The 19422-nt window shown below is 37.8% G+C and overlaps 4 protein-coding genes across 4 annotated transcripts in view; 2 read left to right on the forward strand and 2 right to left on the reverse strand.

The window, feature by feature from the left end:
* Positions 1-604: 604 nt before the first annotated feature.
* LOC109535574 (ATPase family protein 2 homolog) lies at positions 605-3924 on the forward strand. Its single transcript, XM_048669534.1, has 8 exons — positions 605-1143; positions 1201-1540; positions 1597-1964; positions 2334-2755; positions 2814-3033; positions 3090-3224; positions 3405-3628; positions 3681-3924. The coding sequence occupies exons 1-8, from the start codon at positions 768-770 to the stop codon at positions 3903-3905; spliced, it is 2310 nt and encodes a 769-aa protein (XP_048525491.1). The 5' UTR covers positions 605-767; the 3' UTR covers positions 3906-3924.
* Positions 3922-9615, reverse strand: LOC109535573 (venom acid phosphatase Acph-1). The gene is made up of 7 exons (XM_048669544.1): positions 9455-9615; positions 7521-7625; positions 7233-7466; positions 6992-7177; positions 6815-6938; positions 4169-4380; positions 3922-4102 (listed from the first exon to the last, which is right to left on the reverse strand). Exons 1-7 carry the CDS (start codon positions 9584-9586, stop codon positions 3965-3967), a joined length of 1131 nt encoding a protein of 376 aa, XP_048525501.1. The 5' UTR covers positions 9587-9615; the 3' UTR covers positions 3922-3964.
* A 4253-nt stretch (positions 9616-13868) lies between these two features.
* Positions 13869-17729, forward strand: LOC109541627 (endothelin-converting enzyme 2). The gene is made up of 16 exons (XM_048669580.1): positions 13869-14127; positions 14175-14244; positions 14299-14393; positions 14449-14748; positions 14818-15067; positions 15147-15384; positions 15444-15688; positions 15747-15905; positions 16005-16101; positions 16151-16327; positions 16379-16538; positions 16597-16645; positions 16748-16815; positions 17013-17143; positions 17197-17361; positions 17413-17729. Exons 1-16 carry the CDS (start codon positions 14067-14069, stop codon positions 17590-17592), a joined length of 2445 nt encoding a protein of 814 aa, XP_048525537.1. The 5' UTR covers positions 13869-14066; the 3' UTR covers positions 17593-17729.
* Positions 17730-18812: 1083 nt separating this feature from the next.
* LOC109541626 overlaps positions 18813-19422 on the reverse strand; it is a gene marked incomplete in the record, with an annotated part of 10830 nt that continues 10220 nt past the window's right edge. The window contains 3 exon segments of the mRNA XM_048660590.1: positions 18813-19055; positions 19116-19233; positions 19288-19420. Coding sequence (XP_048516547.1) covers positions 18857-19055; positions 19116-19233; positions 19288-19420 — 450 coding nt within the window.

Here is a 19422-nt window from a genome sequence, read left to right on the forward strand (position 1 = left end):
CACCGGTTCAAACTGAGCAGACGTTAATTAACCGAACACGAGAAGCTGCTCGAGAAGAGTGGCACAATAAGGTGGCACTTGGCATACAGGCATTAACTTGTTTGGAGTTAAAGACAGAACTGTATGTTTATTTGTATGGACATAAATTTGCGGTTATGATGACTACAAAGAGCAATTTCTCTTTGATAATTTAACATTTCGAAAAAAGTAGATCTCTACATTTTTTTTCCATTTATGCTTATCTATTTTAGTGCCACTTTCTCTATTTTTCTATGGTTACCGAAGTTTTCAATATTTGTTGCCATCCTTCTGATATAGTTTTCTGCAAATTTCTCAGTTTTTAATAACAATTAATTTTGAAGCACCCTGTAAACTGATGTTGCTTTGAAAATGTGTTTCTTAAAAACATTATTTGCGAATATTAAAAAAATTGTTACCATTTCTATGAAGGATTTATAAACGAAAATAATTTCTACAATTTCAATATGTGCAAAATTTACGCCTCTTAAGGAAGATTCTAAATAAATTTGTTCAACAAAATTGAAAGCTATTTTTTAAATCCAACAGAGATTTGCGGAGTTTCATCCGTGCCATCTGTGGGTCATACCGGATTAAACAACAGGCAACATGCGATCTCAGCATCTAACGAACGGAACATTTTACAGTGTTCTTTTCGATTGTCATTCTTCCTGTCGCTTTGGGTCAAATTAGGTTATATTCAGTTATATTATTATTAGATTCGGTGGTTGAAGACAACGTGCATAAACATGTCCCAAACAAAGTCCAAAAGGGGCTCCCAGTGGGTCCAGTGTGAAAAATGTGCAGCCTACTTAACCAGCAAACATATGTCGCATCATGAGGAGTTTTGCCCACAGAAGTTGGATGATTTTGAGCATCCATTTATACTGGATCAGGTGCTCTATGGGGTTCTGGAGCTGAAACAGTCTGAAGACATAAAAAATCTGAGTTCCCGAGAGAAGGACGGTTTGGTGTTCCTTAGTCAAGCCGCTATGCAGCTTTGTGGCTTTCCAATCGGGGAATTTGTGATGGTGGAGCAGTTGGCACAAAAGGCAGCCCCTCTAGTCAGGAAAGTGTGGCCCACCGCCGGAAAAAGCCTCACTTCAGTCATGGTGACTAAAAATGGTATTCACTAATTCCCCGTTAATCCACCTTGCAGTACGCTAACGTTTAAACTTGCAGGTTTGGAGAATTCGAAATTTGAGGTAAATGATAAGCTCAGGGTGAGAACGTTTGATAAATCAGCAGCTTCAGTGGCTAGCCAAGTGTCGGTGGTTTTGCTGAATGGGCCCAAATCGATGGAAATCGGCCCTGAGCTGAATAGCCGCATTTGCAAAACCTACGAAGATAGATACGTTACGAACAACAGCATAATCCATCTAATGTTTTATGGAACGAAGCTTCAGTTTGAGGTAAAACTAATTGAACAAAGCAATATTTGCCAAATGCTTGAGGGCCTTTCTGTAGGTGCCCACAGAAAGTTCTATTTAGTTGATGACAAAACGAAGTGGAAGATATTTGGGTAAGTTCACGCATTTTTGCTTAGACTCGGCTGATGAAAACCTATTAAACTTTCAGCACAGAAATAGCCTTTGTTGAATCTACTCGAACGGAAGCCCACTATCAGGTTGCAGGATTGGATGAGGAAACGAGGGAAATTAGGGAATTGATCAATGCCGCATTTAAATCCTCCAGTACGAACGGCTTCATGCACAACAAGTCTGTACTTTTATATGGTAACACCGGAACTGGTAAAACTACACTGGCCAAATTTATTGCACACACTCTTCGAGTCAATGTGGTGGAAATATCTGCCACATATTTGTACAGTAAAAATTCCAAAAGCCCCGAAGAAACCGTCAATAAATTGTTCAAGAGCGCCATAGATAAGTCACCAAGTGTAATTCTTTTGGAYGAAATTGATATTTTGTGTCCTTCGAGAAATGGTAAGAAAAAGTCGCTTAAACACYGCATCGCAAATTTAACRCAAAGCTTAAATTAAATAAATCCTAACTTCTTTTTGKGTGACTCAAGGTCTATTAAAAATTCGAATTACTCAGAAAATATGAGSCTTTAACTGTATACTTTTTGGCTGTCTGAGCTGCCCGATGTTGCCCCGATACCCGCAGACATATTAAAAATATAAATAATAAATACAATATATAATATAATACCCAAAAAGAAGTTTGTAAAAATGAATCCGCCTCAACAATATAGAACTTATCTATAAATAATAAACTTTGACCGACAWAATACAATGCTATTTTTTSGATCTATTGTACATTTTACCAAATATTTTTGCTGTTTTTATTCAGGTCGGATAGTTGAGGCTGAGAAGCGCATCATTTCCACAATGCTGGCTCGCATGGATGAACTATCGCAAATCGCAGCCAAAGTCTTCATTATCGCAACCACCAACAAGATTGATCAGATTGAGCCGGCGTTCCGAAGATGCGGCAGACTGGACCGGGAAATCGAAATCCCAACTCCAAACCCCAAAGCGCGAAAACTCATTCTGCGCAAAATACTCTCCGCCATGTCTCAGAAGGTTTCTGAGGCCGAACTACAGGAAATTGCGATGACTGCGCACGGATACGTGGGCGCTGATCTGGTATCTGTCTGCTCTCAAGCCAGTTTGCTCAGCTCGAGACGGTCAGTCCCGAAAATAGATTTGGATGACCTGAAGGCGGCGCTGAGAAAAGTCCGGCCGAGTGCGATGCGTGAGGTTCAGATTGAGGTAATGGACTCTCATCCACTTTTATTGGAAAATCTGCAAAGTTTTCACCTTTTTGCAGACACCCAATGTGAAATGGACAGACATCGGCGGACACAGTAAGATGAAGGCCTTGTTAAGCCAGTCGGTAGAGTGGCCTTTAAAGTACCCGGAGAGCTTTAAAAGATTGGGAATCTCGCCGCCTAAGGGAGTTCTAATGTTTGGCCCTCCCGGTTGCTCTAAAACTATGATTGCGAAGGCTCTAGCAACGGAAAGCGGCCTAAATTTCATTACCATAAAAGGTAGTCCGTGACACTGCGCTCTAATCTGCTGCTAGCCAGAGTTATTTGACTTGTAGGATCAGAATTATTTAGTAAATGGGTGGGAGAGTCCGAAAAAGCGATTAGGGACGTCTTTAGGAAAGCGCGACAAGTTGCCCCTTCTGTGGTGTTTTTCGACGAAATTGACGCTCTCGCAGGCGAAAGAAGCTCTGGTGAGTAAAATGGAACTTAATTTGGGTAGAACTAACTCTGTGTGATTATGAATGGGATTTTGTCAAATTGAGTTGCAAAAATACGCGGGTTTTTATTTGAGGGGAAAAATTACTGTTATAATGTTATATTTGGGTTCGATGTCTAGAAAAATGCTTTCAAAACAAGAAAAAATGTTATAGATGCGACTACTAGTGTCCAAGAGCGCGTTTTGGCCCAGCTTCTGACTGAGCTAGATGGAATCACTCCGCTAGCTGATGTTAACATTTTAGCAGCCACTAACCGACCTGATCGGATCGACAAAGCCCTAATTCGCCCTGGCAGGATAGACAGGGCTGTTTACGTGGCATTGCCAGACGCCGATGTTAGACGGGATATTTTCAGAATCCAGTTTCTCAAAATGCCGGTAAGTCCTACAGTGTCTCCCAGAATAACAGAAATTCATAGATTTATTTCAGACTGAAGGCGTGTCCGTTGAAATGCTGGTAGAAGCAACGCAAGGCTACTCCGGCGCGGAAATCACGGGCATTTGCAAAGAAGCGGCGATGTTCGCCCTAAGCGAAGACATCCAAAGCAAATGCGTCCGAATGGAGCACTTCGAGATGGCTCTAAAGCTGGCGCCACCTCGAACGCCGCCAGAATTGCTGAAGATTTACGATAACTTTGTCATTGGTGCTAAATAAATACATAAATCCTATCAAACTTTCAATGCGTTTTTATTGCCGCCTTATTAAGCACGTAATTACGATGTTTCGCAGTCGTCTTCATCAGCAATTACCTCTGCGAGTAGCTCAACGAACTCGTCGTATGGACAGAAAGCTGCGCAACCAGGGATAGTTAAAAGTTGGGGTTGGGAGGTTGTCCAGTCTTGATAAAGAACCTGCAAGCAATTGCAAATTTGAGGTTTTAAGTCCGTCAAAGCTTTGAATAATCAGCTGATGCGTACCTTGAATCCGTACACGTTTGTAATGTTATGCAACTCCACTATGACATGGGAGCCGTAGGTGGGGATTTCATCCCCATAAACTCCAAGGGTAATGAGGAGGTTGGCAACATTTCTTTCGTGGGCGGAGTACAAGAACATTTTTCTATTCTCGGGAGTGAGCAGCCCATCGATTTTGGCCTTGGAGTCGTTGATGATTTTTCTCAGCAGAAAGCCTGCGGATAATCAGAATGGTTGTTAAGGGCTTGATTACAGATTCATACTTTCAACGCGTCGGAAATACAATCAAGTGGAGTGCAGCCTTGATATTCCGGCGCATTTGAAGTAATCGGTCAGGTTCTTTTGCGCTGTTCTATAATGCGCCACTTTCTTTTAAAAAGAATCTGGCATTTAGCTAAGTCGGATGAAGACTCTATATAACTTATTTAAAAGGCGAGAAAACGAGAAACTATTCAGACAACATATTTATGGTATTAGCAGAAGAAGTATCGAATCAGGTCTTGTGCAACCTTCAAATACGCATGAAAAGAAGGAATATGTGCGTTACTGAAGAATATATCCTTTGTTGGCAGCCGATTATACAGATATGCGTTCAAGAAAGACAGTTAAAAAAAAATGAAAAATAGTTGCTTTCTTGTCTGTAATATAGGCCTGGATAACTCAATGAATTTTTAGGAGTTGGCGTAGTGCTACGCAAATGGCTTGGTGCGCCCACCCAACGCACTAGCGCAGTAACTCAGTTCCTTGGAGGGAAAAAATGATGATGTCCTTTTTTAGATTTATTTTAAAGGCCAGTTATTAATAACGTTTTTAAAATATCTTCAAATTTCAGAATTTTCCAGTTTTAGCCAAGATACTCTTTCTTCTAAATGCTCAAAAGTTTCACTTAAAAGTGCTGAGAATTTTAAGATATTTTCCGCCAAAAATTATGAAATAAATTTTGAAATCTTCGTCGCTTTGTAAAAAGTTTTGAAATCCATTTCCTGCTTTGAATTTAGCACTGAAATCAAATAATTTTATAATAAATTATTTGGAAAACTCATTGCTTGCATTGACTGTAAAGTTTGTTAACAAAATGTGGTTTTTGAGTTTTGACTGATTTTTTTTTCTGTGCTTTCTGCCCAAAACGTTCTATTTTGTAGAGTTTTACTTAAAAATACTGACGATCTGGATGTATTTTACGCGAAAAATTACAAGATATATTTATAGCTTTGTAGGATTTTCAGGAGGAGGATTTGTAGGAGTCGAAGTCGGGACAAAAACGAAAATAGATTTTTCCATGTTTACCCGAAAACTATTAAGGTTTCCGCAAAAATCGATTACAAAACTAAAAATTTTTAATCAAAAACGCAAAAAGTATAGTTTTCTGAGGATTTTATTCTTTTCTGAATGGGGTCTTTGCCGCCAACAATGACGAATGCTGGAAAATTGACCTCATTCATCGATTTGCAGAGAACTTTAGAAAACTCTTTTCAGCTCCGAATTTGGCACAAAAACCAAATAATTTTATTCAGTTTTTCACCGAAAGTAATTAAGATCTTTAAAAAACGACCAGAGAGCAAACAAATATAATCGGAAAATAGCAAAGTTTCTATTAAGCAATTCTTGCTACGCAAAAAATGTATTATTTTTAGTTTTACTTAAAAAACAGACAATCTTCAGGTATTTTCTACTAAAATTATTAAATAAATTCTATCTAAATACACTCGATTCCTGAACAGCTTTATCGATTCTAGATGTTGTTCCAAAAATATTTCCCCGATCAGAATAAGTGAAAGTTTATAAACAATTATTCGGAAAACTCGTCACTTTTGTCGCTGTGAATRATTTGGTTTATTTAAATTCCGGTTTCTTCACTTTTAGGTCAATATTTCTAAACAAAACTCTCTCTAAACATAACAACGCGTTTTTCCTAACTTTTCACTGTAAAATACTGGCAAACTGAGAGTCTGTTATGTAAAAAGAAAGAAAAGATGGATTTTACAAAAAAAGTAATCGAATTTACAGTTTGGTCTTCTTTATCGTCTTTTTCGAATAAGCGTTTTACCTTTGAATTTGGGACAAAATCGAAACACAGTTTTCTTGTTTTTTTCAACAAATTTTCCTCAAAAAACGACCAGAAAAAGCAAAAGCATCAAATCAATATTTGAAAAACTCGTCACTCTCGTCGCTCTGAAAATTTTTAAAGTTACCTCAAAATTTCCGGATTTTGCCGTTTTAGACCAAATAGTTTCAAGCAATCGCATGCGCAAAAACAATATGTTGATGGATTTTTCTTGTTAGATGTTAAAATTCCGTCATCGGCCATGAGTTATAAGCCATTAACCAATGAGTTAAAACTCATTAACTCAGAGAGCGGTACCAACTCAAAAGCGCAGCTCAACACAGTGTTACTCAGACCTACTGTGGTATGAGCATTCAATGGACGTAGAAGAACGGTGATAGCGAAAACATATTTGCTTGCATTAAGAGCAATAAAAGAACATGTTTTACACAATGGACAGTTGTAAAAAGCTGTAAACATCATTCAGAACAGATTTATCCATTCAACTTAGAAATAAAACTGTTAATGTGTAAATCCACAAGCCGCAATTATCTATGAAAAACTGCAGATAATTGACTCTTAAGATAATATATACCTATAATTACCTCCTGCAATTCGCTTCAGAGCCGTTGTGTTGGTGCCAATGTAGTAGACATCTTTGGTGATTTTCTCCAAATCGTCCGGAAACACTTCCTCCAACCATTCTTCCACTGGATACCCGTATTCGACCTGAAACACTTTAAATTATTTCCGCGCTTTTTTGAGTAGTAAATTAAGTCTACCTGAGCAACTGATTCGAAGTACAAACTGAACATGTCATCGGGAGTGCTAAAGTCCTCCCCAGTTTGATTGGAGATGTACTCAAAGATTTCATCATATACAGACAAAAGTTCTTGGATCTCATCGGAGTTTTCCACTTCGTCCACTAAGGTATCGTAGTTGCTGCAAACGCTGGTTCCACTGAGTTCCTATAAAAAGTTAATCGAATACTGGAGAAGTGGTTTAAAGTCTGCCCAATGCTACCTTGTCGTTTGTTAGGTAGTTGTAGGGAATTGGCTGCCAGTTGAGCCATGGCAGGAACACCTGCTGGCCAGTTGGAGGCCATAATCCAGCCAGCACCAGCTGCAAGGACATTTTGGTGCGGTTAACATTCGTTGTTCGGGAGTCGATGAAGTCAATGTTGTAGGCGTTGCCTAGGAAGTTTTGGTACCGTTCCCTAAGGGTGGTTCCTATCCGGTACTCCGTCCTTTTTCCCTCCTAGAATCAGCAGAATGTTAGTAACATGTTTGTTTACACTTAGCGGGCGCTCACCTCGGTTAGCTGCCCATACCCATGAGGCCAGTAGAAGCTGGAGTTTGAAATGGGGTTGCTGCTGTAGACCTTGGAGTTGGGCGTTCGGTTTCCATGCCTGAAGAGCTGGAATGGACGACAAAGTGCATGAAAAGCGATGCAAATATCGGTTGAATTGAAATTAGAAAACGCGGTTTCGAAACTTGTTTCTAGACCCAAAGGAGCACAGTTTAAACAATTTCCTGAATTTAGGCTTCCAAATATAAAAAGCCTGAGCGTGAATTAATTTTGTTGAAAATTGTTTAAAATCCCGAGAGAGAAATTGGTTTAGGCTTACACATTTTCAACGCCTTCCTGAATAAGGATATGCTTTTTTTATTTTTCATATTCTAAAACAAAATGTGTTCTGTTGAATCGAAAGACTATATATTTTTTGGGTTTTTAAGAAAATAATTAGGTATTATGTGTGAAGACCGATAGCATATAGAGCTTAATTTTACAGATTTGTTAAACTCCAGATGTGGGATCCAGTATAAAAGCTCATAAACTAATAGAGCAAACTGTGCTCTTGCTTTCGAAAAAATACTTGCTTTGTATGTATTTTGATCTAAAATCTTTTGATCTTTTTAAAACAGCCACTAAATTCCTAATGCCGGAGTATTATTTAAAACTCCCTTATCTCATAAAGTAAAATGTGCTCTTTCGGACGGAATACGTTTGAGCTTGAAATTGTTTTGGTTCAAAAAAAGATTTTGTGCAAATTGTTTAGAATTCGAGCGAAAACTTGATCAAGTTTATAAATGTTCATGACATTCTTGATATGGTGAGATTTTTTTCCAGTTTATATATTTATAGAACAGAAACAAACAGTTTTTTTTTTATTTTAAAGAAGATGTTTAGATTATGACTGGAAAACATAGACAACATTTTTATGAGGATAATTTTGCAAAAGCTTGCCAGTTTAATGCGTGAAATGTGCTCTTTTGAATATTAGAAAGTGCCATTTTTTGTCTGATTTCGTTATCAAGCCAATTTTTTTGTGGCAGCTATTAGGAAATTGATGAAACCCATCGCTCAAGTTTGAAAGTTTCCAGAAATTATATGCGTTAGCAGAATTTTATCTGATCTCTCCACAGTATAGAGTCGAATCTGTTCTGTATAAACGAATAAAGAACGACATTGTACCTATTTTAATTTTGAAGAAAGTAATAATTTTACGGAACTTATAACGGATATGGCTCGGAAATATGTCTCAGGTTTAGAATTTCACAAAAATTCCTGAATTGAGACCATTTTTTGAAACCTCGTTAGCTAATAGAGCAGTTCGAGTATTTTTGAATCGCAAATTTTCCAAGAAACTGTCAAGTCTCAAAATTTTATTCAAGCTTTCTCTGCTTATCAAACAGAGCTTAATCTTTGGAATAGAATAAATGCCTACATACTTTAGAGATTTGATATTTAAGAAATTCATTATTTTGGGGAAGTTGTTTGGAATAACACTCAAAATTTAAAAATTCGCAAAAACATCACCATTTTTTCAGATCTTTTTGATAACCTTTTTTGAATAAAAAAATTCGGAGAATTCACTTGAAAATATGCCTGGGGCTCCTATTCTGCAAATACCAATTACAATTTTCTATAACCTTCTCAGTTCTTAAAACGATTTTTTTTGGCGGTTTTTAGGATATTTATTGAAAACAGAGCTCAAATTTGAAAATCTCCAGGAAATTTCCTATTTCTAAATTCCGTAAAAGTTCTTGAAACTTCCTCAGCTCATAGAGCAAAACGTACTTTTTGCAATAAGAAAAAATTCGGAAATATATTTTCAAATTTTCTCAGCTTAGAATGCCGAGCTCTCCTTGTTTGAAAAATAGTTTAGCGCCTCGATAAGAATTCCGGTTTATTTTTTGAAAATCTACAAATTACATTGATTTTCTTTTAAGTTGCATACTTACAGTGTGAACCAACAGCAGAGTGTCATCATCAGATGATGGAGGTGGAGTTGGTCGGGGTGGAGGTCGTCGACCATCAACAACCACCAAAGAACCCAAGATGGACAGGATCACTAAGAGCACGAGACGGTACATTGCTGAACGGCTAACTTGCCTTCAAACTCTTGAGGTTTATATAGGAACTCGTCTTGTTATCAACCGATCCATCGACTATTATAGATAAGCCCCACAAGAAAAAAAACATTTTGGATTTTTGGATATATTGCGAATTCTTCAAATATAGGGCGTATCATTACATAAATCACGTGAGGATTAGTTGAACTATTTTTTTAAATAAAATGAAATTAGGAATTTTTTGTTTTTTGCACTTTTTTAAAATCACGTGCGTCGTTTCTTTCACGAGACCTGCACGTTCACGTGAAACAGATATGCCACACGTACTTTAATAGATAATTAATTATATTTTATTGATAAAATTCCTAAAATCGTCGAATCAGTCTTTAGTTGCTCGTCATTTTGCGCAAACAATCCTCTCGAAATATTTGCAATTGTTCTGGAGGTTTTATAAATACCCGTGAGACTGCTACAGGTGGTAATAACTAATCAGGTCAAAATTTTGTTAGTAATCGACGATTTTTCGCTCAAAGATTAGCTGTCCGACAAGGTCCATATGGAAATAATTGATTAAAAATGGTTTTAGAAAAACATATCTTCTTCTTCTAGAGCTTCTTCGTCCAGAATTGGACATAGGCCTCCCTTAGTTCTTTCCATTTTGTTCTATTCTGAGCAATTCTCATCCATGGAAGTCCTGCCACCTTTTTTAAGTTGGCACGAGTTAATCTTGGGTTTCATTAAAAAAATATTAATGACAATTTCCCTATCAAAGGCTAATATACTGAATATAGAATTAGTTGATATTTACCAAATAAATTCTCTTAAAGAAACATCACTGAAAAAGTACGATAAGAGGCAAATAATTCATTCAGATAAACACCCTTATACATTTTTAGAACAATCCGAATTAATTACATATCTATATGCAGAATTCAGAATTAAAAATGATTTTGAAAGTTCCAGTTTTTAGTAGATTTGAATATAAATTGTATCAGATATTTCCTATTCCAAATGAAAATGCAACACTGCTCCTAGCACCTACCAGGTACTATTCAAATGGAAAGTGGTATTCTCACAGCTGGCATTTAGAAGAAAGAAGATATGTTTGCCAATACCCCAAGAGCGAGCGATGCAACCTGCAACAACGGAAAACATGTTCTTTTGTCTAGACCGAAGTAAAAGATTAATCCTACACATCTCTGGAACAAACAACGATTAGTAGGACAATCCCACAGGCAGAACATTGCCCCTCTCCAAAGAACTGCCAAATCTACGTTATGCCTGCCAATTGCCTGCAAACTCAAGAATTTACCATTCCTGACCAGAAGGAAACATCGGTGGAATTTCAGTAAAAATTGAAACTCCAAGACGTACCAATTCCAATAGGACACAGTCTGGAAGCTGTAACCGAGGATGTGCCAATCCACTATTACATTTCATTGACTTCGTTCTCAATAGTATGCTTGATTACTCTAATTACTTGTAGTTTTTGCATCTACAAACGGAATTGAATCCACGCTTTGTTCCTGAAGCCACGTCCGAACAAAAAGTTTCTAGCTTGAGTTTTAAGGGGAGAGGAATTAAGAAACTTGGGCCTTGATACCCGATTAGCCATTTAGATAACAACCCCCTATAAATACCGCCGCCCAGAGGACAAGCGTTTAGACTTAATTTTCATTTATAAGTAGATTGTTGTTACTCTATTATTTGACACTCACTTTATAAATTGTATTAATTAAAAATTGTTTTAAAAAATTTTAATTCCGACTTATTTAATTATGATTTTGGATTAAAAATGATTAATTTTTTGAAGATTCTTCCGCTCATCCAACTGGACGTACTAGACCAGCGAGACTTCGAGTTTGTACCGATATTCGTTATCAGGAAAATAATTGTTATTCGAAAGTTCGGGAGGCGGAAATTCTTGTTCAGATCTTTTATCCTCATACATATTAGGCTGTTTCCAATAGAAGAAAGAAAACATCTTTATTGGTTTTTAAGACCTTTAAGGTTTTTAAAATTTTTATTTAATTGTTTCGTGCAAATTTTCAGGAAATTCATTGAAAACATGGTTTAAGTTAGCAATATTTCTAGACATGTTTGAATTAGCAAAATTTCTTGAAGCTTCCTCGGCTCATACAGCTGAACTTACATGCGATGCTTGGAGCACTTGCGTGCGATGGAGTCCATTATTTCCGTTGGTGTTAAACTTTAGAAAAATAGTTTCATATAAAAGTTGTTGACTCACAAAGTGCGCACATTTTAAAAATATTTTATATGGTACAGAGTGCCCCAGGAAAGCGAGGCAAGATCAAAGTCTATTTTGTTAAAAATAGAACTACCCATTTTTTATTAGTTCATGAAATACAGCTTCAAACGCTGCATATGCATCGTAAATTGTTTTTTTCTTACTTACGACGTTGGCAAATTATCGCCATTTTAATAAAATTTTACCTTAAAAACATGGTATCTTAAAATTCATTGTGGAAGCAAAAAAAGCAGTTAAAGAGACAAAAATATACGTCTTTCCAATCGCCACAAACCTGTTAAGAATTCTATTGAACCAAAATATCAATACAATGTACAATATTGTACAGGGTGTTAACAATGTTGACTTAAATCGACAACTTTTTAACGCAATATAACTTTTGGTTTTCAAATGGAAGTACCTGTATATTAATACATCATTAGATAGACAATTTAAAAAGTTACAAATTTGCATTTACACTTTAAGCTGTGAAATCAACCGTTTTTAAAGTATAATTTATTTAATTTAAAAATTTCAAAAAGTTGTTACATATTACATGGTGTAAGTATGGAATTCAATAAATAAGTGTCAAAATTTGATGGACTTCTTGCCTCGCTTTTCTGAGTCACTAGTCTGTATCATATAAAAAAAATTACCAACGGAAATAAGGGACGCTCTCGCACTAAAAAAACACCCTGTAGATTAGCAGAACCCCGACTTTCTACCTAATTTCGTTTTTAGAAATAATTAAGTGTTTTTTAGTAAATCGTTGCTTAGAACATGCTTGAAGAATAACTGAAATTTGAAAATAGAGAAATTATACTTTTTTGAGATCTTTTCTGTTTATAGAACATAGACTATTTCAAATAGAAAGCGGCGCAACTATCCGTCTTTGATTCCTAAGTTTTCAATTATTTTGTGGAAATTGTTATGAAAAATTTCCATAAAATCATGAGGTGGAACACTTTTTGGAAAATCTGCCAATCAATAACTCCTTGATTTAGCAAACAATTCCTATATAAACAACGATATTTAAGGATTCACTGTGCAACTGCAGAAGATCTTCTGAAAGTTCACAAAATATATTTTACAGCTGCTGAAAGCTTTGCGATAAGCCAATCGATACTTTTTTCACAATTTTTTTCAACAATTAAACTCTGAAAATAAGAAAATAATGATGGATGTTCAGAAAGAAAATTGGAAAATATGCATTTGCAATGGATTTACCCGATAAAAATCCTTCTATAAAATGTAATTACCTACTGCAGAAATAAGTCAAGTTTGCATCAAATGTAAAAAGAATCAGCCTTTGTATCATTTTTCAGAGCACTATTGTATCAACACCATCGAACGTCAGCTCGCGTAGCGGAAGATTTCCGAAACATCATCCATAACAAGAAAACTCCATAATTTTCTAAAAATATATATGAGGTGTCCAAAAAAAAACATTTGGAGCACCTTGCAAATGTAGGCAGCGTTTGCTTTGTATAATGTGACTTGATTAAAAGTCAGTGCAACAACTCAAAACTGCCGAAATGCCTGATTATTTATCAATTTATCAACACTAAAAAAGTAATTGAAAATGCAAAAGTCCTCTGTTCAGCTTCAGTTGCTGTCACATCTTATTAAACCACCGGTATCTAATTTTCCGTCACACCTATTATGGGTGGGTTAGTCGGTAAAGGCTGTGCGAATGCCACATACTAATCAACTGTTCATGTCCACAATGTGTCCGAATTAACTACAATAGCCATTAGTTTCCTGCACATGGGCATCGTTTGCATTATTAATTCAGATCATCGATTATGCCGGTTGATCGATCCTTGTTGATCCTTGTAAGAGTTTTTCCAGTTTAGCGCAAATAAAATGACGCCTTTGAGGTCACATTACCATAACTAGCAACTGAAAGAACCCAGAGACATAAATCCAATAGAAACACTGTTAACCTCATAATACTTTTTTGCCATTAAAAAATCGGGAAGAAAAAGCGCAGGTGACCGACGAAAACTCCTCAACGTCCACACATGAAGGACGCCGACGATTCTATAAGACACAAACAATTGAATTTCCATTCGGTCGGAATTTCCATCGGGTGAACGAAGTTCCATTGGAATGGGGTAGACGCGGCGGAAAAGTTCTCGATTTCCCATCATTTACCGGCCGATTAGCTAGTCGTGGTTGTCTATTAGTTGAGATAAAACACCTGCTTAAAAAATACGTGTCAAAGTGATTTCGGCTATTGAAGTGGAGATAATGGACAATCTGGGATACGTGCCTGAAAGTGAAAACAACGGCCATGCTTTCACCATTTCCAGTAAGTGGTTGAACAATCGAGAACCTCCTTTATTGATGAACTTTCAGGGGGCAGCGCTGGGACAAAGCAGGCAAATGTCAACGATTTTCTCGTCGAAATCAATTCGCGATTTAAACCGTAAGCCTGTGGTCTAACTGGATAGAGCAACGTCTATTTTTTTCTGGATTCCAGCTCGAAAAAGCTGCTGTACTATCGAAGATCCACCTTCCTGCTTGCTGCTTTGGCCATTCTCCTTCTGCTAGTTTTAATCATCATTCTAACTTCCCGTGAGTAGATTTGGAAGTAAAAGTTCACTCACTCACTATCACACGATGTCCGCAGGTTCCAAATGGAATCCACCGTCAATCTGCACCAGCTCAGAATGCATTCGTTCTGCGGCCAATTTCAAATATTCGATTAACTTTAGCGCGGACCCTTGCGATGATTTCTATCAGTTCTGCTGTGGAAAATGGTCGCAAGGGCATCCCAACCATGGGTGGTACTCCGGCTTTTCCACTTTCACTACTGTAACGGAGAAAATTGCCATTGAGGCCATGGAGGTGCTGGGGGAAGGCGTTAAAGACGGAGAACCGACTGCTGTGGCTCAGGCCAAGAAGCTTTATGAATCCTGCCTGGCCACAGGTACTCCTGATCACTTTAGCGGTTAATTTGCGGATATTCTCTGCCAAACTGTATGTTTTTTTTGAACAGATGCCTTAGACCATCTGGGCTTGAACCCTCTCTACGACGTGCTATCGCTGACCAATTTACCTCTGGTTCCCAGCTTCTTCAATCAAACTCCTTCATCCGGCCAGTTCGACTGGATAAAGTCGGAGATTCTGCTGAAACTTGTTCTTGCCATGGACGTGTTCATTGGCTTCACAGTACAACCCAACCTCTACCGGAGAAATGAGAACGTTATGTACATGGGAGTGTTGTACCAAAGTTGTCCTTTGCCAAGGCAAGTTGCAGTCTTATTTTGCTTGGAGGAGATCCGGATGACAAATGAACATTGCTCTTACTTAATATAATTGATTTAGTCCCTTAAAGAACAATCGTTGGCTCAGCAAGCAAAGAAAGGCTAGATCCGCTTTGGAGCCAATGGAAGACGAGGAATCAGGGGACGCGCGTGAGGCACTACGAAGAAAAATCCGCAGCGACATTTTCAAACACGTCACCAAGTACATAATGGGAAACACCAGTCAGGAAGTGGCGGAAGAAAACGACCTTCAAAAGGCCGCTGACATCATCAACAATATCACTGCCTACATGGACAACGTAAGGCTTAAAACTCCTGTCCAAAGAAACCTTCACATTGCTGCTTTTTCAACGTTTAGCTGCAGGAAAACTTCACGCTCCCAGAAGGAGATTATGGAGAGGATGAAACTCGCAGAATTTCATTTCAGAAGCTTCAAAATCTCACAGATTCCAACGTAAGAAAGCCCATGCCCGATTTCTGGATCAACTACATCAGCAGCTTATTCGAGACCACCAATGTTACAATTGATCCTCATTCTGATGCGTTTCTCATTACCGAAACCGAGCTGGGCTATTTGTGGAATGTTTTGGACTATGTCTCCAGGTGAGAGATTAATTTGAAATATCCAGTGTCCTCTTCAGTTTGACTTTGTTGGCTTCAGTGAGCCCCAAATGCACATTGAGCTCTACATGTGGTGGTCTGCAGTATATGCAATGATCATAAACACTTCTTCTGATCTAACTTCTTATATTGTGAAGCAGACAGCCATATTTTATGCTAGTAGCGGATCAGAAGATGATCCGCTTTACACCCGGTCGAGGTAGGTGACGAACGTCGGCTCAGAAGCTTTCGCCAGAATCAAAATGAAAATGGTAATAAAACCAGTAAATCTCAATTAACCATCATTAGACACTTTCAGATCATTAGATTGCTGTGATCTTGTTAACAAGTACATGGGATGGGCTGTAAGCTATGCTGTGGCTGATAAAACGTTTGCTAACAAAACCAAGCCCAAAGTAAGTGGATTTTCGTGTAGCCTAACTGCTTCTAATGGATTAGATTTAGGTGGAAAAAATGATAAGCGATATCAAGGTTGCATTTATTGACCATGTCCGAGGCATAAGGTGGATGGACGCTGATACCAAAAAAGTCACTTTAGAAAAGAGCGAAGAAATGCTCAGCTTCATTGGATATCCTGATTGGTTGTTCCAAGAAGGGGCCTTGGACAGAAAGTACTGGGGGGTAAAAGCGGATTAAAAGTAGAATTATTTTGGCGCTAAAAATGATTTTTAGCTGGAAATTAATGAGACCACGTACTTGAGCAACATGGTCAGCATTATCATGCAATATTCAATAGAAACACTGACTTCTTTGCGTCTACCAAATCCTCGGGATTGGAGCACTGAAGCGACAGTAGTGAATGCCTACAATTCATTTCAGGATAACGCCATAAGTAATGATATTAACAAAACCCCCCAACTAGTCTTAAACTGTTTCTTTTTGGCTTCTAGATATACCAATGGCAATTCTGAATTTTCCCCTTTACGACCTGGGATTAGAGTAAGTAGTCGTTAAACTAATATTGGGGGAATCGTAAATAGTCCGAATAAACAACCCCATTTTCAACCGAATGTTTAAATATTAATGGCTAGTTTTTTCCAGGGTGTTGAACTATGGATCGATTGGAGCTATTTTAGGCCACGAGTTCACCCATGGATTTGATAATGCCGGTATGTGACCTTAAGAAATATAGACAGTCAATCGAAAAAATTGGGTGTATGTTGAAAAACTGACTGAACTTTTCTCATTTAAAATAGATAAAACGCAGGCAATAAACATTTGAATAGGAAAATGATTACTAGCCCATATTCCTATTATTATATGTATGTATTTAAAACCCGCTCTTCTCTAATTTATTACTCTCCAGGCAGGAAGATGGACAAATACGGCAACTATATCCAGTGGTGGTCCAATAAGACTATAGAAACCTTCGAGGAAATGACCAAATGCTTTGTTAACCAATACGACAACTATACCCTAAAGGGCATTGCCGGACACGTAAAAGCTGCTGGTTTTTTGGCGAAATGCACATTGAATCGTGTAATTTTCAGGTGAAAGGGAAAATGACACTGGGAGAAAATCTGGCAGACAATGGAGGCCTCAACCAGGCCTACACAGCCTACCAGCGATATATTCAGAAAAACGGAGATGAGCCGAAACTGCCAGGGTTTGAGCAATATTCCAGCGATCAGATGTTTTTTATTGCTTACGGAAGTGTAAGGAAACCCAAGCAGACCAATTGAATTGAATGAATTGATGATTTATAGATTTGGTGCGAGACTTTGTCAATGGAAGACCTGAAAGTTCAGCTGGAGCACGATGAGCATTGTCCTAACTCGGTTAGAGTGGTTGGGACTCTACAGAACTCCTTGGACTTTGCGAAGGCTTTCCAGTGTCCGAAGAACAGCAAAATGAACCCAGAGAGGAAAAAGTGTCGAATCTGGTGAAGCGCTGTTTAATGGCACATTTTTAAAAAAGTGATATTTGTACATTTAAATCACATTTTCAAGAGTGAGACACGAGTGATAATGTTTTTGCCTTTGACTTAATAGAAATGTAGGTTAATATATTTATGCTGAGAGAAGCATGGAGTTTTAGTTTCTAGAATGAAAATAATAAAAAAGTTGACGGTTGTGGATATAGGGCCTCAAACTTACATTTCCATTTCAGTTTTTAGTTATTCAACTTTGAACTGAGCTGAACGTTATAAGGAAATTTCCTAACAGGGGATCTTGACCATAAGAAATCCATTAATCCGCACCACACATTAATTTTATACTCATGTTGGAAATGATACTCAGTTACCTACTGAATGAGGGTTTGCAACATTCCGTGAATGATTGTTTCTAATATTATAAACAAATTTTCTTTAAAATGTATTTTCATCGGCAAAAGTTGCTTCAAAAGATGGTCAAAACCGTGCTTTGGAGACGAAGAACATGAGCAAATTGCACTTTTTCTGGTAGATTGTCCTCTATTAAATTCTGTAGTGGCATAAAACTATAGTTAAAGTAAACTGAAGACCAGTTTACGTTAGTTGCAGTTTATATTCGACTTGCGCTTATTTCTCGATTTTCTCCAGCACGAACCAGAGCGTCTTTCTCTTGATTAGGAGTGAAAAATCCTTCCTCTGTTCTGAGAAATCCCAGTTCCTGTGGGTTTCCGACGAGTTTTCAAAATCCGATAAGATGTTTGCATTTTTGATGCCTAAGAACGCCTGTATAACAAATTTAGTTAAAACATTCAGCTCCGTAGTCCAACAAAAACTGAAAAATTAGACATTTGACGCTGTCTACATATCCACAGCCGTAAACTTTTGACCTCAACTGGTAAGTTGGTTTAAGTGGGTATATTTTTTCCCAGGAATCATTTTGTTTTACTACTTTGACTCGAAGCCACTCTCTAGCCATCTTCTAAACCGCAAGAGTTACAAGTTGGGACAAAAGTGGTCAAATTTGATCACATGTTAGGATCTGAAGACACTGTTGCCTGAGAATTGGTCTCTTAGCTGGGCTTTTTTTATTCTTCCAAGTATTGGCTTTAAAAGGCTGCGCAAGATCAGTTCTGAAGCTCATTTGAGGGGATTTCCATAAAGTTCTTCTCCCAATTTTGACTTCTTACGTTACCCAATTTAGCAGTTACTGAATTTTTAAACTTTACGAAGGAATGAGTTAAAAAATAGCTTTTATTAACTAAACATTATTGCCTTATCTAATAAGTCGTAATTTCATCGGAATCGTCCCCATACTTGGCATACACTCGCTCATAATACTCCCAATCAGCCTGTTTCGGGTTGGTGGCCATCACGATGGACTCGTTGAAGGAAAGATAGATCAGATCAGAGTCAGTGGAATCGATCGGCTCCCATATGGTGTTGTTGAACTTTTCGTCTTCTTCAGGAGTAGGATTTCTGAAAGCACCAAAAAATGGCCAATTTCTGATTGCCACTCAACGCTCTTCGGGTTCATACCCATATTTTGCAAAGTTTGACCACAAAAGAACCATCGTCTCCGACACTTTCAGGTCAGTTGCTGTATAGTTGGAATCAGCCACAAAGTAGTAGCTGAGGTCTTCTGCATGGCCAGTACCTGCAAGATTATTTGATGTTAGCAACTGAAAACATTTCAAATCACTCAACTTGCCTTCGTACTCTCGATCTCCATCTGCTGAAACCGTTCCCTGATACCCAAACTCATAGAAGTAAACGGTGGTGTAATTGGCCATCAAACTGGCCGCCTTTCTGATTGGCCGGTTGAATTGATCGGCAGACACAAACT

Source organism: Dendroctonus ponderosae, unplaced genomic scaffold, assembly GCF_020466585.1.
Source record: "Dendroctonus ponderosae isolate FM_Combo_2020 unplaced genomic scaffold, Dpon_F_20191213v2 Dpon_F_20191213_1, whole genome shotgun sequence".
NCBI lineage: Eukaryota > Metazoa > Arthropoda > Insecta > Coleoptera > Curculionidae > Dendroctonus > Dendroctonus ponderosae.